At 36.5% G+C, this 27154-nt stretch overlaps 1 protein-coding gene across 5 annotated transcripts in view; it reads right to left on the bottom strand.

Moving 5' to 3' along the window:
• The window catches only part of LOC106077092 (dual specificity calcium/calmodulin-dependent 3',5'-cyclic nucleotide phosphodiesterase 1C-like), a 641611-nt gene that overhangs the window by 420349 nt on the left and 194108 nt on the right, over positions 1-27154 (bottom strand). Inside the window, exon 1 of one of the 5 annotated variants that reach the window (XM_056013484.1) lies at positions 5139-6026. The exons of the other annotated variants lie outside the window; for them this stretch is intronic. Coding sequence (XP_055869459.1) covers positions 5139-5721 — 583 coding nt within the window. The 5' untranslated portion in view covers positions 5722-6026. Of the gene's footprint in view, positions 1-5138; positions 6027-27154 lie in introns of those variants that run through there. 5 annotated transcript variants of the gene reach the window in all.

Raw genomic sequence — 27154 nt, 5'->3', positions numbered from 1 at the left:
AGTAAAGTATAGTTATTTGGAATGCTAACAAGCGTCTGTAAAAACAAAAATAAATTAATAAAATTAGTAAATTTCGATCATGTAAAGACTTAGCTTTGTTTTCATTTTTTTTTAATTTTCCCTTGCTAAACAGGGGCTTAGCTAACAATTTCCCATTGTTTGGGGGTGGGGGTGGGGGCTTGACCTCTTTAGAGGCCCCTGCATTTTTCGTAATTTTAATTTTTAACGTACCTCCCCTCATTTGGGGTGCCTTTAAGTGGGGGTCCGGGGGGATTTTCAAATTCTTCCTCCACCCTAGCTACACCACTGTTGCTAAAGTATAAAAAATGTGCGTCTTTTTTTCTTTGGTGGGGGGGGGGTAGTTACTCGAAACTTTGAGAACACCACTAGCTGATGTCATGATATGAATATATTAGCTTGCATGTACTTGAAGGATACAAAGACAATGACTCTTGTGGCGGTGAAATAATCTCAAGGGAGATAATAGACTCTCACTTTGCAACAAACTTATGTCACTAATATATTCATAACAAAAATATTGGTCGCAGTGGCGTTGTAACAGGGTGGGCTACGACCTTCAGAGAAGTGAAAGGTTGTTATGGAGTGTATTTGCATGTTTCTAATGTAACCACGATTACATATATAGTTCGTCCATCGAAGGTTCTAAACTATTGTATTTATTATTTTTTAATTATTATTACTTATTAATCAATTCATTATTAAACGTATAGGATATGATTCAATGAAACGAATGAAGCATATACATATATAAAGTTATCATCGTCGGAAGGGGTAACGGAAGTGCCAGAAATTGTAATGCTTTCAATGGCATCAGTCCAAAATAGCCTTCAGCAACTAGTCAAAACTCCTGATCTTCGTGTATGGCTTAGATATTGGTTCCGGCGGAACTGAGTACAATCCAGTAAGCTTCAGCAGTAATTGCCAGCCATCGCGGAGAAGAAAACAAATGAATTCAATCCTCGACCTTGTAGCTATATCTAAACAGGGGAAAGTCAACCCCAGAAAAAAAAAATCAGGAGCCGGCGACCCTTAAGGAGTTTTCAACACTCAGTGCTACGCCCTGGATGAGCCTACGATCCCGCTGATCCTAAACTTCATCAGCATTTGACGTTTCTTTGGATAGATCCGATGCGTGGAGAGGGTGGACCTGATGCGTGGGCGACATCCTTCCGACCAGGGCTAATGCCCAGGCATTCATTTCATATCTATTAGAAGAGGCTAAGTACACTTTAACTTGGCTTGGCTGTGCTACCTATGAAGGGGGCTCGAGGTTCGACACCCGACTCGAGCAGAGTTGTGTTTGCTGAGCGCCTAAAGTCAGCACGGAAAACCTTCTCCTAGATACCCCCTGCCCCTAATGGTCCACCAAACGAGATTGGACTGTAGCGCTTTTAGCATTTTATAAGCATGAAAATAGCGATATATTAAAGCTATAATTATTAGATGTTCCATAATCTCTTCGCGACTGAAGGAGGCAGTAGAGATATATACAAATACATGGACGTATGCCACAGAATTTTGAATGACACACATCAGCTCTACCAGAAAGCACCGACTACCAAATACTGAAGATGCAAAGCGAAAGGAAGGCATTGCCAACAGTGGAGATATTAGGCCAATATGATAACTACAAAACATAGTTAAGCATAAGGACAAGAAGATACGACAGTAAGAGAAAGAATACACATTTTCATAAATTTATCATTGATCTGAAATGTGTTTAAAGTTATGTTGTGTTGAAAACGTCTAGTGGCAAAAGAAAAAAAAGTTTTCAGTTTTCAAGTCTTTCAGAAATCCTTCAGAAATAAAATCTTTCAGGAACAAAATCATTAAAAATAAAATCTTTAGAAATAAAATCTTTAGAAATAAAATCTTTCAGGAACAAAATCATTAAAAATAAAATCTTTAGAAATAAAATCTTTCAAGAAAAAGTTTTTCAGTAATGAAATCTTTCAGAAATAAAATCTTTAAGAAATAATATGTTTTAGAAACGAAATTTATCAAACTCTGAAGTTTTTCAGAAATAATAAAAAAAAATTCTGATAATTATAATGAGGCAGCAATCAAAATTGTAATTTTAATAACCAAAACTGATTTCTCATTGGTTGTAAAAAAAAATAAATCTGTGAAGACATAAAGAAAAGACAGCTACGTATCCACGTCTGCGATCTTGACATTTCAAATTAAAAATAAATTAGCTCATTTTCCTCTTTATTTTGTTTATACTAGAATCTTATTCGTTTTCTTAATTTTGAACCCCCTCCCCCCCCCCCCAAAAAAAAAAAGGGTTTACAATATAAAAGTGGCATTTGATTTAGGATGAGAATAGACTTGCAAGGATAAAAATGTCAATATTTCATTCATTTAATGGAAACCTTTGTTAATGCCAATGCTCACACACAAAAAAGACATGTATTTGCATTAAAGTTGAACAGAAAATTAATCTAGAAATGCGAAAAATAAAAAGAGTGTAAACAGGAAGTCATGGCATGTTCAGAACGAGTCAATGTCCGCACTGAACCAGATAATGAAAGTCAACCAGATGTTTTGTTAAAGGTCAACGCTCGCTTAATTTAAACAAATTAGTTTTATTCAGAAATTAAATCCATTCTTCGAGAAATCTTACGCCACACAGTGGACGTATTACAGATCAACAGTCAGTGGCAGATCTGGTAAACATGACTTTGGCGTTTTGAGTTCAACCATTTTAACTGAAACATCAACCTTTTTTTACAAAGCTTATATCAACTCACTCTGTCTGTCTGGTAAAAAGTCTGTACATGTCATATCCCCACACCCGATTTTGGATTAATCTGAAATTTGCACCATTATTACTTTAACCTTATAACCTTATAAAAGAAGAATCTTTTTTTTTTCTTAAACTAGTTTATTAACTATTAGTAATAATTATTTGTTTGCTATCTAAAAAAGGGAAAGAAATTGTACTAGAGTTATTAAGGTTTTATACGTTGAATTAGTCCCCTTTATACTTCGTAGAGAGAAAAGTTTGAAACTAACAATCGATACGTATAAAACATTATATTTGAATAAGCATTTTCCTGACGCAGTGGTTAGTGTATAGACTTGAGAAGGCCGAGGAGGCTTTAGCTTTCAAGTTCCAATTAAGGACGTTCACATTTGTTTTCCAATAAAGACATTTAAAAAGCTATCCCTCAGATACCCCCTTCTTTCTCCGCACCCCTTTCCAACTGGTTCAGACAAGTGATAAGATCATAGGGAATTGAGAAAGCTAAAAGCATGAAATTGCTATATACGAAAACAAAAATGTAAATATTTGTAATCGCACAGATTTTGTTATTGATTGTCTAGATCTATTACAAATTTAATTACATGACTGATCCAAACAGATTGATACAGCTACATAATTGATGGCTGCCTGGTCGTGCGGTTTGCGCGCTGGACTGTGGTTAGGATTTATCGATGGTCGAGGGTTCAAATCCTGCCCGCTCCCATCCCCCGTCGTCCTGCGGGAGGTCTGGACTAGGAAGTAAACTATCTTCAACTCTGAAGGAACATCCGAAACATGTAAAACATTTTACTTAATATAAGCTTTTTTTAAAAAATAATTTATGTATTGATTGATTTGGAGTAAAGTTTAAATTCCATCAAGTTTGTTGAACGCAAGGATTTCAGTCTCTTAGTTGGATTCTTGTTTTGTTATGAATACCCCTTCCTAATCCACCTTAGGCAGACCCTACTACCACTCCAGCCCAACATAACCAACAGCCGGTAAGGCAGTGCCTGAACAACTGACGAAAACAGCGCACTATTTTTCATTGGCGCAGTCTGCAAAAGAGCTGACAACTCAGCAGCAAAAAAGATGTCTAGAAGAAGAAGTTTTGTTAGGACCATTGAATAATTGTGAAAAGTCTTAACAGTACCCGAGAAAGGGAAATGGAAAAAAATAACGCATTGAAACTTTGTACCAAACAGAAAAAGTGAGTTGATTAGATCTTTGTAAAATAATAGAGTTTAAGCTAGTTTAAGCTGAAGTTATATTGACCCCCCATCTTCAGGGCATACAAAAAATAAAATGTTTAGAATATTCTCCATATAACAACTATCATTTAATATGCATAATATAATTAACCTGTTGTAATGTAAAGATTAATTGTTGAAAATATAACATCATAAGATGGTTATATCCGATAATCATAATCCAGAGCATCACGTGTAAGACCGTAAGTATATATAGTTTTAAATAAAATTAATAAATACATTCATTGAGTTATATTTCTTAAGTTACCAAAGAGTCTCCATAGGTTGACCACATAGTAACCACATAATAACCAGTAGATTATGACCACATAATGACATATGATATCCACATAATAACAAAATGAAAACAACATAATGACCAAATGATGACCACATGATGACCACATGACAAGAACATAATGACAAAATTATGACGATCTGATGTCGACATATTGGCCAAATTATGAAAACATGATGACCATATAGTATCGATATCATGATTAAACTATGACCACATGATGACAAGATTAAAAGAAGATAATGACCTAATTATGCACATTTTATGACCACATGATAACCATATAATAACCAACAAATTATAACTACATGATGAATACATGCTAATCTCCAGTTGACTGACAGAGCTTGACGAAAACACTCACACAACGGTTTGAGTCCCGCCAAGCATCTATTTGATGATCTATAAATGTACATTTCACAAAAAGAGCGAGATAATAAAAACGTCAAACCATCTGATGACCACAGAATGACCACATGATGACCTCAGAATGACTACATGATGACCAGATTATGAACACAGAATGACCACATGATGACCACAGAAGGACCACATGATGATCACATAAAGACCACATGATGACCTCAGAATGACCAGATGATGACGACATAAGGACCACATGATGACCACATAGGGCCAAATGATGACCTCAGAATGACCACATGATTATCACAGCATAAAAATTAAACAATGAGGGCGTGACGATATGAATCAAACAATAAACGCTGGGATGACCATAAATAACCAAAAGATGACCACAGCGAGACTGAAATACTAAAAGATGACCACAAGGCAAGCACACAACAAAAAGTGTACTCACCTATTGTATATAACATCCCATCCAAAGAGAACGTGGCGCTCTTGCATTTCTTGATGTGCCGGTTAGGAGGATGTTTGGCGAGCCGCCCCTGAGAGCTGGACCGGTCAAGGCTACGCTGCTGCTGCCTTTCCAACTGTTCGCAGATCTGTTGATGTCTCTGGCGGCGAAACTCTCGGATGGACTCACTGATTTCTTCGTTTTCGTCGTCGCTGTAGTTATCCTGTCCCTGCTTCTCCCTGTTCCCCTCCGAGTAGACGCCTCTGTGGGCGTTGTCTTCGCTGTCTCCCGATTTCTCGTGCTCGTCTTCGCTTTCGTTGTCGGCGTGACGCCCGGCGTCATTTCCGTCCGAGCTTTCGTAACGTTTTTCGTCACTTCCGCTTGCGCTCTCGTCACACCGTTTCCCGCCAGAGTTATCCTCGCTGTCATCAGATTTCCCGTTCTCTTCCAATTCGTTAGAACTTCTCGGTTCCTTTACGGCACTGAACGACTTAGCGCTTTTCCCGACTTTCTCTTTAGCGTGTCTCCTACTTGGACGCTCACTGTTGCTCTTCCCCTTTTCTGACGTCATTTCAGACTGATCCATCCCTTGCAGACTACAGTCCACGAGATTTTGCAGAAGAGACCAATCACATTTCAGAGCGAGAAACGCCCTTTGTTATTGCCCTCAGCGCCAACATAACACAAGCGCAGGTCAGTTCCTCAGTTTTGTTAAGACATGACTGCACCGTTCATTATTATTAGGGCGCCGCGTCAACATAACTAAAGTTTCACAGAAAGGACTCACACACACATATCGCTAATTAATCATTCCCATCGGATCGAATACTGCCCGGGCAAGGCTTGATGCAATCTTCTTAGTTGTGTGACGTCATACAGGGGAAACTATAATTAACACATTCTGTCTTACTTAGGGAAAAAAAAAAAGAAAAGCGAGACTTAGAGAACATAAATAATACAGATTGAGAAAGTCTATAATTATTGCATTTTCTTTTGGTGTCAGACAATATGTTCGTTGCTAAGCAGCTGACTTGTGCAGCCCATTTCTGATTACACTAACAACCGCTACGACAATTTCGTGCAAATAGAGTAGAAGCCCCGGATATGTCCCAAACAGGGGACGGGCTCCCAAACTAAAATGAAACTTTAAATAAAAATATGTATTCTTGATAATAAAAAAAGTCAAATATATTAAATCTTTAATTATTGTAATTATGCATCATCCTATCATCCCTTTTGGGAATTTATTTTCAATAAAGCCTTCGCATTAACAGGACCGGCTTCCTTGCTGCTATGGTGATACAGAAAAATGCTTCAGGAGCAAACCACCGGGAAACATCGTTACCAGCTATTAGCTACCTGTAGCACACAATGCTACAACCTGATAGAACCAGCTACGCTGTTGATCCCAAAACTATATCGGCCCCAGCCATTGCCTTAGACACAGCTGCGTGAAAAGGGTAGAACTGCTTTAAGGACGCGAAATCTTTTCAATCAAAGCTTACACTTAGGCTTTCATCTTATTGTCAGAATAGTACTATCTAGATTCGCATATTGAAAGCCAAATAGAAAGATATGGCTTTATATGGTGGCTGTATCGTTCAATAATATGAACATTTTATAAGAATTACTTAAACTATCATCTCAGATTTTTTATTCATAAATAGCGATAGAACATTTAGCTATGAAAATGACAAAACAAGAAAAAGATGGCCATATACTCTCACTACCGAGATTTCTCATGAAATGTATAGTATTTGAAATATTTCGAAAAAAAAAATGTTTTAAGATACTCTCCAAAACAACTTACAATTAGTTTTACGTGTAATTTTGAATAAACGATTGTGCCCCCTTACAAGAGATTACACACTATGTTCAAAAGGATTAAGATTAGTTCTTTAATTTCCTTTGTTTTCTCCCTTTGTTCCTGTCGTTAGGCCGAGCTTTCCCTTTCGACGAGACTATCTAAGCTTCAATAATATTTCATCTGTTGCTGTCATTTTCTGGGGATCAGGAGACACGCCATGGATTTATTGAACACACCGAAACGAACGGGGAGTTGTATTCATGTTAAACTTGACAAGAAAGAGCAGCGGCGCTTCTCATCGATTATTAAAGGGAGGGCGCAGGTTTTTTTGAGAATCAATTTTGATACCCCAGTGGAAGAAAAATGTCTTGGGAAACATAAAATCATAAAAAAATTTCAAAGCATAGACGTGAAAATTGAAATCGCCTTAAAGTTGATATAACCAAATGAAACGAAACTAATTTCAATTCAAAATTATATTAAGGTGGAGAGTGTGTGTCACGAGTCGAGTCTGTGACCTATTTCGACCAGTGAAGTCAAACCATTGCAAATGTCCAGCGTAACCAAGTTAATTTTAGGTATCCTATCAAAGAAAGAGGTTAAGGGGAAAAAATAGCACACATCAGCTTCTAGAAGGTCAAAGTTAAAAAATAATTAGGGGAGAAGTTTCCATGATTCAGGAATGTACGATTTAAAAAAGTATAAATTGGGGGAAAGTCAGTTAGACGGGTCCTCGCATAGTAGTAGTTCTTGTAGAGCGATGTTCCTCGCTTAGTTATCGCTTAAGTTCGTAGTAAAGGTTAGGTTTTGTGATATTAGCGGGTCCATTAGTTAAAGTTTTAGTAGTTGAAGTTGAAGTTATACTAAGTGAAGTTTCATGTATCATTTAAGTTTTATTTATGAAGTATTAAGTCAAGTTGTTATTGAATTGAGAAGTTAATGTGATGTGAAAGTTGAAGAAGTATTATTAAAGAAGTTTGAAAGAAAATACAGAGAGATGTTTCTTCACTTCATTGAATTGTCAAGTTTGATAATATAATCCCCGGCAAGTGTGATCGTCACAGTGTGAATAAGAACATAACAAAAACTAAATGACAACCAGGACAACAACATGACAACCCACAACAACAACAAGACCACGTCAACAACATGACAACAACAACAACAGCTTAGTTCTACCATTAATGTTCTCACTCATACCTTCTCGTATTATCGAGCCTGTTGGGAAATAATACCCCCAAAAATTCGTCGACCTTGCCCCTAAAGACATTTTGTTTGGCTCCATAAGTTTTCTACGCAGATTCCATAACATACTATTTTTTTAAGGCAGCTACCTCCCCTTAAGACCAGATAAGTGTGGTTGTTGTGTTTGTGTGTGTGGTTGTGAGGGCGTGTTTGGTGGGAGTAGAGAGTAAGGCGATTATACTGCAAGGGCATTAACGAAACTATTTATACATTTTCTGCAAGTCGGTTACCTCCCCCTCTCGATCTGTGAGATTCATCATTGACTGAAGGTTTGAGCGAACAAAAGAGAATAGAAGAGACAATATCAGGTCGTTACGAGGACAATAAAAGAATAATATAATGGCAATATAAGGGCAATATAAGGACAGTAAAAGAGACAATATTAGGGCAATATAAGAGACAATATAAGGATAATATAAGGAAAAAATACTAGACAATATAATAGCAATATAAGGGCAATATAACAGTTAATAGAAGGGTATAATAAGGACAATATAATGACGATATAAGGGCAATATGACAAAATAAGGACGGTATAAGAGACTACATAAGGGCGATATATGGACCATATATGACAAAATATAAGGGCAATAAAAAAATTCGTAATTTAAATTATATGTTAAATATAGTTGTATTATTCTCATTGTTGTTATCACATAAACGCATTGTGTTGTACTATGGAATCTTTGATATGTACGCAGTAGTGGGTCAAGGTCACCGGATATGCGTCAGAGAGAGTTAAGGTGTAGTTTCGCATACAATTGTGGAATTTTCCACACTAATAGTTAATCCAAGTTACATGTCCTTTGTTTACACTTTGATTTTTTAAAGATACTACTCAATTAAAGCGAACAGTGAAAGTAAGTGAGAAAAACAAAAAGGGAACGCGATAGGAAGAAATATGGTGGCGATGTAATGGAAAATATGAAAAAAAGGGTCTCTACATTACAAGTTTAGCAAAGATTGGGAGAGATTTGGATATAAAAAGACGAGAAAAAAAAAAAGAATCCAAGGACGCCCTATTGAAAGGTCACTGCTGCCAACGAAGTATAGACAATATAATGTGTGCTATAAAAAAACAAAAAAAAAACCTTGGAAATTTGGTTCTAAAGATTTGAAACCTGCCCCCCCAATTTTTTTTTTCTGAAAGCACGTTAGGAAGTAAAAAGTAAAGTTCCCCTTTCAGACCTTGTGATCTATAGGGCAGGTGAGGTGAAGGTCATCTGTTTCTTTGGCCTATGGTTAACGAGGGTGTCATGTGGCCAGCACAACGACCAACCACCTTTACTTTTCCCCAATTAATGTCAGGTACCCATTAGAGCTGGGTGAACTCAGAGATGCTTTAAAGATCCCGCAAGTAAAAATCCCAGTTTACACCAGGATTCAAACCTTCGAACCCGGATCGTAACCCAAGCGCTTTACTCTCTGCCACCGCGCCGCCTCTCTATATCTGGTGGTGGTCCAAAAGGTCCGTCACGCCGTTCCACGAGAGTGGCCGCTATAACATGGAATGGCGATTCTCTCAAGGATCTTGTGTCGGTTACAGAATCGGAATATGAGGAAATTCTCCCGTAACCAACTCAGCCTTCTGCCGTTAATAGCAAGCGGATCCTTTTCCGTTAGCTGTACGCTATTTAATTTCCAAGACAGGTATGGATAGCTTTATGGTCAATGGTATGGTGGAACCCTCAGACAGGGCAGGGAGTCAAGAGTTTTCTGTCCACACCTGACTATCGGAAGAAATCCTTTCCTATGGTCAATCGGTATAATCGGCACCGATACCCTACTGGACTTCATTGAAGTTGGTGGAGAATAAAAGAAAAGGAAAAAGAAGAAGACGAGGGAAGATGAAATATAAATGCTCGACACCAAAAAATGGAAAGGTCTATCCCTAGCAAAAGAGTGTGGAAGAAATAAAGAGAGGAAGGGCCCTACCGAGACGAATGACATTAAGTTATAAAGAGTTAGCACTGTTTCGTCAACAAACGGTACCATTGATTTAGGTAGATATAAAAATAACTTTTGGTTTTAAAGAAATATTTTTATGTAGATTTTCATTGGTTTATTTATTTATTTATATTTTTTTACATTTATTTATTCACTTTTTGTAAACCTATTTTTTTCCGTTTCATTTTTCTTGCGTTTTTCTTTAGGTTGGTTACGTCTTTGTCGCCCCATATTTCACCTTATTGCATTCTCTTTTTTATTTTTTTTTTTCATAATTTATTATCAAACGAGATGGTTTTTGAAATGTTAACCGGATGTTAATAATGAAAATGCAGACAAAGAGAAGATAACTGTGACGAACTTAATTATGAAAATCCTCAATGGATTTCACGTATCCTCTCCCTGTGCACAACGTAAACATCTTGAATGAAACTTTGGAAACAGAAGATTGTTTTTAAGAAATTAACAAAAAAAAAAAAAGAACTCTATCGATGAAGAACTATGTTTACACCTGCATGACCAGGTAGAGAGCCCAGAAGATATTTATAGTGCAGGTAGTGCATTTTTTTATGAAGCAGTTTAAATAATAGAATGTGTCTTTAAAGCGTTTATTTAGTGAAAGTCTGATACCAAGGCTTCAGTCAAGTACTATTTCTTTCCCTTGTTTGAGATACCCAAAAAAAAGTAATTTATTACAAATAGTTAAATAACTAATTGAATATTGTTTTTAATTGATTCTTGTGTTGTAAGGTAAAAACAAATAATTGAGCGAAATTTCAACTCGTCCCGAGATTGGGTGCCGGAGAAATAACGTGTACAAATTTTTGGCCAGATAAACTGACAGACAGACTAAGTTGATTTAAGCTTTGTAAAAACAAGCTAGTTATTTATAGTTTTTACGTTAGCGTTAGAAATAATTTTCTAGTGATACTTGATAGCATTTGACCATAGACATACATAAATATAGACTGGAAAAAGGAAGTAACTTCATGTAACTTGAAAACATGTATATCTATTGTTGTCGGATTTCCGAATTCTGAAAAGTTGCATGATCTTCAGTCTTAGAGATTAAACAAAACTACACTGCTGTATAATAAAGTACACAAAATTGCAAGTCACAAAGTTTCGTTTCATAAAACTCTTTAATCGGCGAGTCTATATTTATTTATATCTATGCATTTGTCAATAACCATTCAAGTTCTACAGAAACTTTGACATACTGTCATAGTATTGAGTCATATTAGGTATTAGGCAATGCCACATGTTTTCATGACAACTGCTTTGTCTGCTCTCTAACACATTCCTGGTTCACAGTTTAGAGTTTCATGTTTGTAACGTTCTGGCCCTGGTGCACAGAACTTCGTGACGTAATAAACACACAAAAAAAGAGTACGAGCCTCTCCCTCGGGTGAGCAAAACTTAATGAATTTTCTGGAATCGATACGATCGAAACTTAAAGGTTCGATCATCACAGTAATCGGAATCAAACGAACGGATACATGCATATCGCCCGAATGAGATTTGGTATCGGAAAAGGAAGGGGGGGGGGAGAAATGCAGATTGCGAAAGAAGATTTAATCTTTGAGTAATGAAGAAATCGATTACGATCTGGTAATCGGAAAGCTCGTTAGGGTATTGGCAGCGGTGGACTGTATTAGGGATGTCAATTAATTTTGTTTTCGTCACTGCCTTATGACCGGAACTCTACCCCCCGGTTCTTATTGGCCATGTAGTCATGGGACTAATTGGGTCAGAGATAGAACGGGTAGGTTGTCAACACTGGCGTAAAAAAAAAAGGGGGAGATTATCATTAAGTAGCTTCAGACGTTGGATATCTGTGACTATAGCAGGGACTTTATTTTTCGGCGATAGGGCAAGAGGAGAAACAGAAAGAGGGAGAAAGGGCAAGGTAAAATGTGAGAAAGGGAAAGAGAAAATGGGAGAAAGGTAAAATGGGAGAAAGGTCAAATGAGAGAAAGGTAAAATGGGAGAAAGGTCAAATGAGAGAAAGGTAAAATGAGAGAAAGGTAAAATGGGAGAAAGGTAAAATGGGAGAAAGGTTAAATTGGTGAAAGGGCAAGAGAAAATAGGAGAAAGGGCAAGAGAAAATGGGAGAAAGGGAAAGAGAAAATGGGAGAAAAGTAAAATGGGAGAAAGGGAAAGAAAAAAAGGGAGAAAAGTAAAATGGGAGAAAGGGAAAGAGAAAATGGAAGAAAGGGAAAGAGAAAATGGGAGAAAGTGAAAGGGAAAATGGGAGAAATGGAAAAAGAAAATGGGAGAAAGGGAAAAAGAAAATGGGAGAAAGGGAAAGAGAAAATGGGAGAAAGGGAAAGAGAAAATGGAAGAAAGGGAAAGAGAAAATGGGAGAAATGGAAAAAGAAAATGGGAGAAAGGGAAAGAGAAAATGGGAGAAAGGGAAAGAGAAAATGGGAGAAAGGGAAAGAGAAAATGGGAGAAATGGAAACATGAAAGCAAAAGAGAAATGAGAATTAAATTGCGTGAAAGAAAAAAAAGTGTATGCCTATGTTGTAGAGAGAGAGGAGAAAGTTAAAGAAAGAAACAGGGAGAGAGAAAAAGAAAGAGAGAGGGAAAGAGGAAGCTAGAGAGAGACTGCATAGAGAAGCAGAGAGTGAGAGATTATCTACTTATGAATATAAAGATGTATACTCCCCACATTCTCACGTCATTACTGGGACACATAACGTCTGCCAAACATACCAGTGAATTGCTAATGGGGATAATCACACTAGTTCTTGATTTTTTTTTAACCTACTTCTAATCAATAATTATCTCCCTTTTCTGTTATTCTCAGACTGAACTGTATGGATCTATATATCTTTTAAGCTACCCTTTCTGACTTGTGCCATTCATGGAGATGCGTGCCATTAGCATTTATCTCAAAGGTTCTCAACTTTGTGTTTATTAATGACCTCCACTCCCAGCATAAAACTGATATAATCTGTGGTAGTTTTTATTTATTTATTAAAATTATTATTATCAACTTGTAAACTCTTCATGGATGGAAAATGATTGGACACACAATCGCGAAAATGACTCTAACGATTTTCCCAGAAATTTGACAGCTTATGTATGTTTTTGAAAAGAAAATTTATAGCAGTGAAAACTCTTGTTTGATATTTATAACGTTTTAAAATATAATCCTTTTAAGATCAACATTTGGCTATTTTGAACACGCTTTCAGCGGGTATTCCCGCACTCGACTCTAATGTTTCTTTGTGTTCAGTAAAGAGGTCATGAACATTTTGCGCACCATCTTATGTGGTCGGAGAAGTTATAGACCACCAACAACTTCATAAAGGAGAAGTTGCTACAAAACGAATATCAACTCACTCTCTCTGTATGGTGAAAAGTGTGTATATGCCAATTCTCCCACACCCATTCTAGAATCAAGTTGAAACTAAACACAGTTATTATTGGAATAGAACAGGTATGTATCATTATATTAAAAAAGTAACCAATTAGACAATTAATTACTGTTTATTCATTTTTTTTGTTTAGTAACAACAAGGGAAACCAGTACTTCTGTATTCACAGATATGGCTAAATGTTTTGGGTTTAGTCCCTTTAAATAATTGTTAACGCTTTTTCTCCTTCACGCATTCTCTGATCCAGTCGGTACTTTGGACATTTATTTATTGCACCTAACAAAACACGAATCAGTAAACAAAAAGACTCAATTAGTCAATTCATTATTTTGTTTGATGTGGAACAAGAGAAATAGCTTGTACATTATTGATAGATATTGTTTTAAGGGCGGAGTTTTTACCTTCATAGAGATTGTTTCGTATTTAAAAAGGATTTTTTTTTTTTTTTTTTAATTTGGCTTGTTTTTCTATAACTTTTTAGGTTGTAAAAAAATGAATAAAAAATAATGCTAGTTGGTGAAGTTGTCTCTTTTTATTTTTTGTTCCTTTTTTTTAGGCTTTGATTATACCGGAGGCGCGATTTAGCGCTTGGCTTCCCAGCCAGTGGGTCTTGGGTTTGAATTCTGGTGAAGACAGAGGGTTTTAATTTCGGGATCTTTAGGGTGCCTTTTAGTCCACTCTGTTCCAATGGGTACCTGACATAAGTTGGTGAAAAAGTTGGTCGTTGTGCTGGCCACATGAAACCACCATTAACCCTGGGACAGAAGTAGAAACAATTACCTCATCTGCCCAATAGACTGCATGGTCTGAAAGGGGAACTTTAGTTGTTTCGTTTATAGCAAATATTTTATTTTATCATGAAACATAAATACTATGCAAGTTACATAAATGACATTAACACTTCTGTAACCTATATTTACAACTGTAACCTATAATTGCAACTGCTACTAGCCAACCTGCTACGGCCGTTATTTCGCTTCAGTTAGGTCTCGCGGTGGTTAAGCGGTAAAGCCCTTGGCTTCCGAACCGGGGGGTACCGTGTTCGAATCCTGGTGAAGACTGGGATTTTTCATTTCGGGATTTTTAGGGTACCTCTGAGTCCACCCAGCTCTAATGGGTACCTGACATTAGTTAGGGAAAAGTTAAGGCGGTTGGTCGTTGTGCTGGCCACATGACACCCTCGTTAACCGTAGGCCACAGAAACAGATGACCGTTACATCATCTGCCCTATAGATCACAAGGTCTGAAAGGGGAACTTTTTTTTTTGTCTCACTTCAATACTACACACACACAAAATCAAGAGGGGGGGATATAAAAGTATATACACTGATTCGGGTAGAAAATGGACAATAATGTTTGAGAACACTTCAGGGACTTGTAAAAGATTGCCAGGCTATTCTACGTCTGTAAGTGCAAGTCAGGAAAATAACAGTGTGCTCAAAAAAAAAATTGTAATCACGTGACGAAATAGATGTTATGTAACAAAATAGATGTTGTGTAACAAATCGATGAAACCATATTGCTGTCTGGCCATGTACATAATCAACAGTTCAACGCTTTTTGTTTTTTAGGTTTCAACTCGGAATTTTGTTTCTTTGTTTTTCTTTTTTTTCCTTTTTGTTAAAACTTTCTTCATTTAGATTTTCTTTTAGATTTCCTATGCATATTTTTATTACGCAACACAAAGTCTCACGCACACACGCATTTACGCGCACAAACAAGCACACACTTGAACAACCAATCACACGCTTACGCAGACAAACACACACACACTTACAAACACACATATTATATACATACATACACGGATGACTGGGGCGCGGTGGCTGAGTGGTTAAGCGCTTCGCTTCTGAACCTGAGGTCCTGGGTTCGAATCTCGGTGAAGGCTGGGATTTTTTAATTTTAGGATTATTAGGGCGTCCCTGAGTCCACCCAACTCTAATGGGTTGCTGTGCTGGCCACATGACACCCTGCTCGTTAACCGTTGGCCATAGAAACTTAACATCATCTGTCCCATAGATCGTAAGGGCTGAAAGGGGAACTTTACTTACATACACGGACACCTAGACATATACACGTACTAACACAAACACATAGACAAACACTTAGACATAAACACATGCATGCAGACCCACTTGCACATACATACACACACTTACACTGTCGCACACACCTACACTCTAATAAATACACATACATACACACATATACACTTAATGCCTGAGTATTTTTCTAGTCACTAGATGATTACTTAGTCAATTTGTTTTTAATTATCATTTTTTGTAAAGAGCTTTAACCTACTCGGAGCTAGTAATGTCAATGCACATTAATTACATCGCCATTTTGAGCAAATTTATAATAAATAACATTAATTATTATTATTATTGTGATATAAGCCGAAGTGGTGGTGACTTAAGTGCTCGCAGCCATTTTCGTGACCCAGAACCCAGTGAGATTTTCATTACTTGTTAAAAAGCGGTACTGCTGTAGACCTATCATATCCAAGGATGATGGATGCTTTAGTATTTTAAATGTATAAATAAACTACCGTAGTAATTACAATATGTACACCTGAACTTATCCAAAAACTTAAAGCGGCATATATACTTGTAATTAGTTTTATTTATTTATTATTATTGTTATTGTCATCACCATTATAGTTTAAAATATTCGTAGTGAAATAAAATTAAAAAAAAAACAACTCAAAACCTAACAAGATTAATCAAAATATTGCTACACAATGTAAACACTGTCGTAAAATTACGCACAGAGCAGACGACAAGTTCGCAGATCAACGGTAATAAATCGATGAAAAAAAACAGGACAAGACATAAAGACAACTTTGTTTGAGATGAAACGCCCGCCATGAGAGACACGTTAAAGATTAAATATAACATCAAAGGGAGTTTATTGTCTCGTGACATGTTTCAAGTTATGCAGTTGTGTCCCCTTTTTTGCATGGTTTTAGAAATAAACAAATCTTTTTGCATTTAGACATGGCGACCATAAAGTAAAACTTCACCATTCAGCTCGAGTTTAATCGATATTTAAACAATCCATGTTTCCGTTGCGGTTCGAACTCGTGTCCTCTTAGTTTGATAGCCCAGTGGTCGAGGGTTTCAGTGGAAGCTAGAGAGAATATATCTTTGTCTACCTACAGAACAGTGTATACTGTTCTCATTCAGGCCGGTGAGAGGGAGCGATTGTTCACTTTTGCTGGCCTAGAGTTCCAAGAGTTGAAGGCTCAACTCTACCTGACAGTTTTAAGAAGAAGAAGAAGAAGTCTACCCGACATAAGACATATACTGGAAAAAAATGAGATCAGCTTACCACAGAAAATATAACATCTAGCTTTATCAAAAAATGAGTCCTACAGCATCCGTTCAGGAAGTTGAAAGCACTGATCTATATACTTTATTACAAAAATATCATTTAGTCATTTTCTATTACTAATATCGTTCACTCCAATGGTTCTAGAAAAATTTGACGCTCTGCGATGTATTAAAAAACAGGTTCTATTATTCTGTTAGTTAAGAAAGGATTCACTGAGGGATCTATGCCTTAAAATGGTTTGAGAACCGCCGGTGTCTATCGATTGTCATCTTCCATGCTAAGTTCTCAGATTGAATGGGCTACGTTTCCGGTATGTTTTTTTCTTCGGGACTAATAATATATGCATTAAATGTCGCGAAACTCGTAGAATGGTATTTTGATGAGCTTACGTCACAGATGGGAAATTGAATTGGTACCATAGATAGGAAGTGGAATTGGTACCATAGATAGGAAGTTGAATTGGTACCATCAATTCTGTTCTACTGGAAAATACAAAAGTAATACTTTACAGAGATGCCCAAATAATGTGTTCCATCAAATGTAGCTCCTCATGGAAGAATCAGTACCCAGAATGTAGAGTCTAAACAAGAGGAGGTAATGGCAGCCCGTAGATAGAGAGAAGCACCCCGAGGAGATAGTAGCGCCTTAAGGAGAGAGTAGCACCACATTCAGGGAAAAAACATCCCATGGAGAGAGAAGTGCCTCTTGGGCTGAGTAGTCTCCCACTGAGGGAATAGCACTCTCTGGAGGAAGTAGCATTCCACTGAGGGACAAACAAGCCGTGAGGTACCTTCTGGAGGAAAAGGATTTCCGTAACTAGGAGACAGTTTTGATCGTGTATAAAAATAATGATCAAGAATTGTGCGTGGAAATAAACAACAATAGAGACATGCTTGTATGATTTAGAAATAAACAACAATAGAGACATGCTTGTATGATTTAGAAATAAACAACAATAGAGACATGCTTGTATGATTTAGAAATGACACTACGTGCGCCTGGAATCTTCCTAAATTTCAAACGGCCCAACTCGCCCCGCCGTGTGTCGCCCCTGTTTCCAACGACAATTTCTTGTTCACCTGATTAATGTTAAGTTTGACAGCACATGCTGTTCCACGACTCCAATCAATTAGTTGCTCCTCCCCCCCCCCTCCCATGTTAATGTCAGGCCATCATTCGAAACATCAACATTTGTCAATTGGGAACAATTGATTTTTTTGTTGTTGTTGAAAGTTTTGAATTTAAATTTAGTTGAAATATCGGGTTGTCTGCCTCGCGAAGAACCTTGTGGAAAAAAAAATAACTGGCCAATTACTAACAAAATCGGTTCTTTATTTTAGCATTCTTTTATAGCTTGAACGTAAAACAGATTATATCAGCTAAGAAATAAGAGTGACATAGATTTTTTAGAATTACATGTAGTCCGACCCACATGAGAAATATCTTTCAACATTTTAATAAAAAATATATGTATGTATTTCTAGGTTGTTCTTTGTAGAATAAGTTGTGTCAAAAAAAAAGGAATTAAAACAGTTATTTATAGATATCTTTGTCAAAATCATATTTAAAAGAAAATGAAAGTATTTGAGTTTTATTAAAAGATTTTTTTAAATAAATAAAACAAGAACATACAACTAAATGCTATTGTATCTTCGTTAGAACATGCTTGGGACATTGTCATTTTCTCTTGTCCTTGAAATGGCTATCACAGAATTATTGCACATATATTCTCAGAGGTGGCCTTAACAGTACGCGGGATCCTGGGCGAGGACGTACTTGGATGAATGTCTGACGGGGACCAAGGAATGTCCCAATCGCGGGGGCTCTTCTAGGCGCAGGGTATGGCCCACACTCGCCGCCACCAAATGCTATCTGTGATTCTCTTGTTGCTATACTGTATAAATCTTTTAGTGTTCTCAAACATTATAGTCCGCTTTCTACCCAAATAAGCTTTTATATCCCTACTCTCTATTTTGTGTATGTGTTGTACTGAAGTGAGACAAAAAAAAAAGTTCCCTTTTCAGACCTTGTGGTCCTTAGGGCATATGATGTAAAGGTCATCAGTTTCTGTGGCCCACAGGACGAGGCTGTCATGTGGCCATCACAACGACAAACCGCTTTTACTTTTCCCCAAATAATGTCAAGTACCTATTAGAGCTGGGTGGACTCAGAGGCGCCTAAAACTTCTGAAATTAGAGATCCTTGTCTTCGCCAGGATTCGAACCCGGGAAGCCAAGCGCTTTACCGCACAGCCACCGCGTCCCCCTATACTGTATAGGTCTTTTAAAATATGATTTTCGTGCACCTGTGTATATATATATATATGTCTGTCTCTGTGTTCATCTGTATGTGGACCCTATATACCCTAACACAATCCATGAGTTGTTAATATTAATTTGGTATAAAATAAGCTTATAAAGTAATTGCATAATTTCAGCTTTTTTACCATACATTCTATATTCTATTCTTTTAATTAGCCATAAGCCCTCCCCTACCTCCACCCCCCCCCAAAATAATCTCATCCATTAGCCATGTTACTAAAAATGACCGTTCGGTCCGTCTTTGATTGTCGAAAGTCGATATGTAATCAATGGTCCAGGCTGATATAAGTAAATTGGTGAAACGTAGGTGTGGTAGGTAGAGTTATGTGTTGGTTGGAAAGCAATGAGAGGTGAAGATGGTGTGAAGTCTAGTTAGGAAGAACGTACGTCTATTTACGTCTATTTCTGTATTTGTTATTGTTTGTGAAACAATTTGAGGATTGATATACACAATTATTAAAAGAACGTGTGTTAATAACATTCTGCCCAGATGTATGGCCTAGGGGGTGGAATACTACAAAATATGATTTTCAAATCTCTTTCTCTTTATCTCTCTTTTTTTTTTTGGTCTCTTTCTTTCTCCCTTTCTCCTTCTCTCTCTCTCTCTCTTTTTTCTCTAATAATCTTTCCTAAGTTTTGTCTGCAGCCTTCCAGTCCATCATCATTGTTCTTCAGACCTGGGAGGGGTTTGACCTCTTTAGACTTTTAATAAGATTTGCCTCTTTAGACTTTAAGGAAGACTTGCCTATCAGACTTCTAGGATGATATGCCTTCCGGAAATTTTCATCTTAATAAATGTGTTGTCTGCTGATACAGTGTTAGTCTGTGAATTTCTATGATCGCCGTTATTCATAACACGCGCACAGGAATCCAAAGTAACATCCAATAATATGAACATAATGTCACCACTTTTTTTATTTTTTTTTACTTTTTTTTTTAGGAAACCTCAGCTTTTTAGCTTTTGACTTCAGTTGTCTAGCTTAGTACATCCTAGGAATCCTTGGGCTTTTGCCTCTTTTTTGGGCGTTGCCTCTTTTTCGGGCTCTTGGCCTCTTTATTGTGCTTTTTTTTTTTTTCAAAGAACATAATGTCACCACGCCTACATCTGGATTGTGGATGTTTATATTCTATTTACGAAAATTGACATCGGTGACAATAATGTTGAGAATTTTGTTTTATTTAGACTTTTGAATATTTGAATATTGTTTTTCTTTCTTTACATTTCTTAGTCAGAAGTTAAGCATCGCACTGTTTTCCATTACCTTTGTAAGCGTACTACATACGTATGTTATGATCATGAAATGATACAATGTTAAAAAATAAATATCGTAACCGGTATGCCCTTGTATTTATTTTCCGGTGGAACTTTGTTATTAATCCTGCACTTTTACGCTGAATGCTAACATCTGATTCCTTTTTTGTTTTCTTTCTCAGCTAAATAAAAACCTGTGATTTCACTTAATTATCTCGATCTTGTCTCAATTGCATTAACTATTACTGATCTTATAATTGTAATATTTATGCTAGTGTTGTATGTACTTTTAAAAGAGTTCTTTTCCTTAGATGTCCTTCCTATTAATAGTGCATCCATTTCACGCATTCAGGAAACCCAACAGTCTACACAGGCGCAAGGGTTTCAAAACTTTGGAGAAAAGAAAAACATTAATTAAGAAGGCAAAAGAACAGGAAGATGTTGTTTGATCTAGCAGTATATATAAAAATATGTTTATCTTGTAAGAGTATTTTCCCTTAGTAAGCGATACTTTCCCTACAGCAGTGAACAGCTGTAATATATAGGTAAGTATTTTAAAAAGACATATAGAGAAGTGAGACTCATAAAAATCGAATATTTATATTTCACTAGAGTAGCACCTTTAGTAAAATTACTAAATTTAGAAAGAGGACTCAAAAGTAAAGTAGCAATCTATATATATATAATTCTTTTCTTCCTTCAAAAGTTTAAACGAGTAGTAAGGAGTAAAGGAAAGATCAATCTCTTATTGCTGTGTTACGGTCGTAGCGCAGCATGGTGTGAATGAAAATGGTGCGAATTTGGATATTTAATGGAAGTGGGATTCAAAAGGTGGAAGCCGGAAGGGATGGCTATGAAGAGAGTTGGAAAATATGTTTACGTAATTTGTGATATTATTAAAGTATTTTTAGATTAACACTGCGGTCGCATAGGTTGCAGTGGCCGAAGGCCGGCTCTGTAAAATAGCGGCGTATGCTACGCCGCCGGTCGACTAGTTATACATAAATCACTACACAATAATCTTCAAACACTAGAGAAAAAAGTAATAGAATACTCAGAAAGAACAAAGGTAGGTGTAATATATACATTCCATATGCTAGGACAAATTTGTACAAATGATCCTTCTTCCCTAGCGCGATTAGAGCATGGAATGGGTTGCCTGAGTTAGCCAGGAAAACCAGTGACTTGGCAGAATTTAGGTCATTGGTTAATATGCATGACTGAATGCATGGCGCGTAGGACGTAATCATCTTCTTTTTTGAAGTAACGTCTGTATTATATAAGATCAGACAGTGGGAAATAAATGTGCTGATCGCTGTAATCAAGTTACGTAAGTCTGTTCCTGATTGTTTTTGAGTTTATGTGCGTGTTTATGATGTAAGCACGTGGAAAGGGAAAGTAGAGTGGATATTTTTCGTTGTATAGGCTAAATGGATTCTGATGAAGTCAAGAGGTGGTTTGTCGTAGATTGAGTTGATTGATACAGGCAATGTTGACGAGACTGAAGATACTCTTGTTTACATTTGTGTATACATTCTATTCAATTTTTTAAAAAGTTTTCTCCAAGCTAAACATTAGAAATGTAATACGCCTAAATCGGTTTAGTGGAGGCGCGGTGGCTGAGTGGTAAAGCGCTTGGTTACCAAACTAGGAATCCCTGGTTCAAATCTTGGTGAAGACTGGGCTTTTTATATCTTCGGGATCCATGGGGCGCCTCTGAGTCCAACTAACTTCAATGGGTACCTGACATTAGTTGGGCAAAAGTAAAGGCGGTTGGTCAATGTGTTGGACACATGACAACCTCGTTAACCGTGGCCCACAGAAACAGATGACCTTAACATCATCTGAACCATAGATCACAAGGTTTGAAAGGAGAATCTTACTTTTACATCGGTTTAGATTTTAGATGTACAAGCAATCAGGAGCTATAAACCAAGGACCGGCATTAACACGTAGTGAGATAAAGCAACCTCAACATTTATAGATACCTTTTCACTTGTCAAAAGTATTTATAGATATCCCGTATCAAACGTATTTATAAATATCCCGTGTCAAACTTATTTATAGATATCCCGTGTCAAACGTATTTATAGATATCCCGTATCAAACGTATTTATAGATATCCCGTATCAAACTTATTTATAGATATCCCGTATCAAACGTATTTATAGATATCACGTGTCAAATGTATTTATAGATATCCCGTATCAAACGTATTTATAGATATCACGTGTCAAACGTATTTATAGATATCCCGTATCAAACGTATTTATAGATATCCCGTGTCAAACGTATTTATAGATATCACGTGTCAAATGTATTTTTTCCTATTCTTGTCAGCTTTAGAAATATGATGTGACAACAAGCAAACACAGTTCACAAACACCTGTTACAACATTACGTTCCTTTGACTCTGTGATGCCGTGACCATGGCCCGCGGGCTATATCCGACCTGTAACACATGCAATTTGCGCCTCTGAACTTCTGCTGACAGCTATATCTCATTTCACCGAGGATCTACTCCAATGTACTTGAAGACTGTTTGGCGGGACGTTCCGGCCTTTGACACATGCGTTGGAAATTTCAATGGCCCCCAGTTTGAAACAATGGGTTGACCACAGATAATCTCCCTTTACACAGAGAGTTCATTTATGTGGAAAAATCCTTTGACTTGGTATCAGAGACGAATGCATTAGGCATGCATATCATACCTCAGGCACAGAACACGATCCTTTTACTGCGTGTGTGTATGTGGTTCTGTGTGTGTGTGTGTGGTGGTGGTGGTTGTGTTTGTTTCATGATTGAGAAGCTCAATTTTAAATGTTCGCAGCCACTGTTAATGTTAATGTCCGGTCGTTAGTTTATAGTTAAAGACAGCTAGAACAACTAAACTGGTGTTGGCGTAGTTTATTCATGATTGAGAGCTTAAACTAAATTTGAACAAATAGCCTCGTCTGCCCCAAATTAGGGCCCTGTATTTCTACAGAAAGAAATAGGGAGCAGACAGAGATAGCTAGGTTAGATAAATAGCTTAGGTAGGCAGATAGATAGATGGGTAGATAGATTGATGGATTGATTCTACAGCTGCATGTCTGAAATCCACTATTTTCTCACTTTCTATGCTAAAACGCTTAAAGGAAAAACTATATAGAATATAATTGATTGTTTTTTAAAGTTTGTAAATATTATTGAATTGTTTTTTTTGTAAAGGAGGGTCTAGAAATGTGTTTTACGTCCCCTAAACATATATACATATAAACACACACACACACACACACACACACACATATATATATATGTATAGATAGATATATGTATAGATAGATAGATAGATAGATAGATAGATAGATAGATAGATAGATAGATAGATAGATATTCATTATAGATAGATACATAGATACTTAGATACCTCTATATATTTCGTCACAATAGTTGACAGAGCAAGATTGTCATGTGACGGATGTTTTTTACTTTTACAGAAATTATAATTACAACAATCAACTAATAAACTCTAGCTGCTTAACTGAGAAACATTTGTCATGAAGTTCCTTTTTTTTTAAAAAGCGAGATTCTCAAATTAGACCGCTTCACAATATGGTTATTCTATAATAGTTTATAATTATTTATCGCAAAGGTCCCTTATTTAATTATATCGGAAGGGCTGGCCGCCTGCTAAGACTACATTATCGGAACGGTTTCTAATTAAATTAGTCTTAAAGTATCATCTAGATGACCTTAACGTATTACACAATTTGAGACTCCCTGTGCTAAGCGTTCAGCGCACGGTACATTAGAGATGGATCGAGGGGGAAAACTGTGTCAACACCGCACGGGAGCCAGCCATTTCGTCTCATTAGTAGGTCCGGCGGTGAGTAGTGTTGTCCTGTTCAGTGACCTGCAGTAAGCAAGTGCAGATGTATGCAGACCTAATAGAGAGACAACCTCTCCCCATTCTCTCGCATTATTTTGTTTGCTACACATTCCAATCATTAACCCCTTGCTACTTGACAGACTGGAGTATTTACCCGTCGCTACTTTACACAAACTGAGGTACAAACTGATGTTTCTTTACAGACTTCATGACGGGTTAAAGTGCAACATTTTTTTTTATAAGTCACTGATTTTCCTGGCTAGGTCGGGCAACCCATACCATACTCTAATAGCGCTAGGGAAGAAAGAGCATTTCTACACATTTTTTTACCTAGCATATGAAACGAGGAGTATGCCTTTATCTTTGTGCAGCATATATATATATATAAATACCCGCCCCCCCCACCCTTTGGATTCGTCAGTGCAGAGGATGAAGCACAAGAATTGGGTGGTCGAAAGAAAAGTCTCCTCCCATAAGCTTTGTACAAACATATTAGTTCTTTAACACTGCACTCTCATCATCAACGGGAGGTAACTAAAAACAGCCTTCCCTTTTATATATATATATATATATATATATATATATATATATATATATATATATATATATATATATATATATATATTTGTTGTTCAGAATATATTAAGGCTTGTCTTCGAGTCCGTAGATTTATGACGAGTGCTGTATTTCACTGAGTCCACCCAGCTCTAATGGGTAACTGACGTTAGCTGGGGAAAGTCAAGGTTGTTGGTCGTTGTGCTGGCCACATGACAGCCTCGTCAACCGTAGACCTAAGAAAGAGATGACCTTTACATCATCTGCCCTATAAATCGCAAGGTCTGAAAGGGGAACCTTTACCAGATAAACTCACCCTGTCTTTTTGACTCTTCCCATCCTCAGACCAAATTCAATCTTTGCACAATTATTCCTTGTACCGGACAAGGCATGAATCGATCAAAAACATTAAAATCAATTATTTAAATAAGTATTGTTAAAAAATTATTTTATTTTATATCGAAATAAGGGAAATAAATGCTACTTAATGAAAGGTGTGGATGTATATACGGATTTAATCCCCTTTTTACGTTTTTTATTCTCCCACATTCCATTCAAGGGATAAAGTTGAAATTTGCGCATAATTACTCATAGTCGATAAATTAACCAATTAAATAATCAATTAGAAGTTATTAATTATTTTTTTCAATATAGCAGAAAGGGGGCTTAACCTTGCCAAATTGAGATAAATAGCAGTAATTAGCGTCTATTTTACTTTGATAAACTTTTTTTTTTGGTTCAAGTATTTTTTTTTCTTTTTTTCCTTGTTTAAAACGTTTGATCGCATATTCAAAGGTAAAAAAAAAAAAAATTAAAGTTCTATTTCTATGTACTTCAATATGGGAGGACAAAAACCAGGTACTGCATTCCAAAGCTATACTTATCACCCAGATGCAAGATTTATGGCCATGTCTAGCCACGAATTTAAACTTAAAACAAAGAACATGCTCATCCGATAATTGGTCTTTTTTTTTTTAAAGATCGCTTCTTTAAACTCGTGAAGTGTACAGACTAATTATATACACTTTTATGGCAGTTTGTGTTCTGCTGGGAAGTTTGGAAATTCGGTTTCCTGTTCTAGATTATAATAAAAGTGCGGCATATTGTCTTAAACTTTGAAAGCCGGAGAGTTCAACTCGACAATGAGGACTGATGGGAAGAAACTATTAAGATTAGTAGAACATGTCTTACTTTCAGAAGACTTCTAAATTACTTTAAAAATTGTAATGTAAGCGTATTTTATTAAATGTACTCTTTTGGGGAGCAACTTAATCTAGACACATTGTTAGACAAACTGTTTGATATATTGTTAGGCACACTGTTAGACACATTGTTAGACAAACTGTTTGATATATTGTTAGGCAAACTGTTAGATATATTGTTAGGCACACTGTTAGATATATTTGTTAGGCACACTGTTAGGCACATTGTTAGACAAACTGTTTGATATATTGTTAGGCAAACTGTTAGATATATTGTTAGGCACACTGTTAGATATATTTGTTAGGCACACTGTTAGACACATTGTTAGACAAACTGTTTGATATATTGTTAGACAAACTGTTTGATATATTGTTAGGCACACTGTTAGACACATTGTTAGACAAACTGTTTGATATATTGTTAGGCAAACTGTTAGATATATTGTTAGGCACACTGTTAGATATATTTGTTAGGCACACTGTTAGGCACATTGTTAGATATATTTGTTAGGCACACTGTTAGACACATTTTTAGATATATTTGTTAGGCACACTGTTAGGCACACTGTTAGATATATTTGTTAGGCACACTGTTAGGCACATTGTTAGATATTTTTGTTAGGCACACTGTTAGACACATTGTTAGATATATTTGTTAGGCACACTGTTAGACACATTGTTAGATATATTTGTTAGGCACACTGTTAGGCACACTGTTAGATATATTTGTTAGGCACACTGTTAGGCACATTGTTAGATATATTTGTTAGGCACACTGTTAGACACATTGTTAGATATATTTGTTAGGCACACTGTTAGACACCCTGTTAGATATATTTGTTAGGCACACTGTTAGACACACTGTTAGATATATTTGTTAGGCACACTGTTAGGCACATTGTTAGATATATTTGTTAGGCACACTGTTAGGCACATGGTTAGATATATTTGTTAGGCACACTGTTAGATAAAATGTTAGGCACACTGCGAGACAGAAGAGAGACACACTTTTAGACACACAGATTGATATAATATAGACACACTGCTTTACAGATCTTGATAGATGCCTTATTATACAAACTGTTGTACACAATTTATAG

This window comes from Biomphalaria glabrata, chromosome 16 (genome assembly GCF_947242115.1).
Source record: "Biomphalaria glabrata chromosome 16, xgBioGlab47.1, whole genome shotgun sequence".
Taxonomy (NCBI): Eukaryota; Metazoa; Mollusca; class Gastropoda; family Planorbidae; genus Biomphalaria; species Biomphalaria glabrata.
This window is presented reverse-complemented; position numbering and strand designations above follow the sequence as displayed.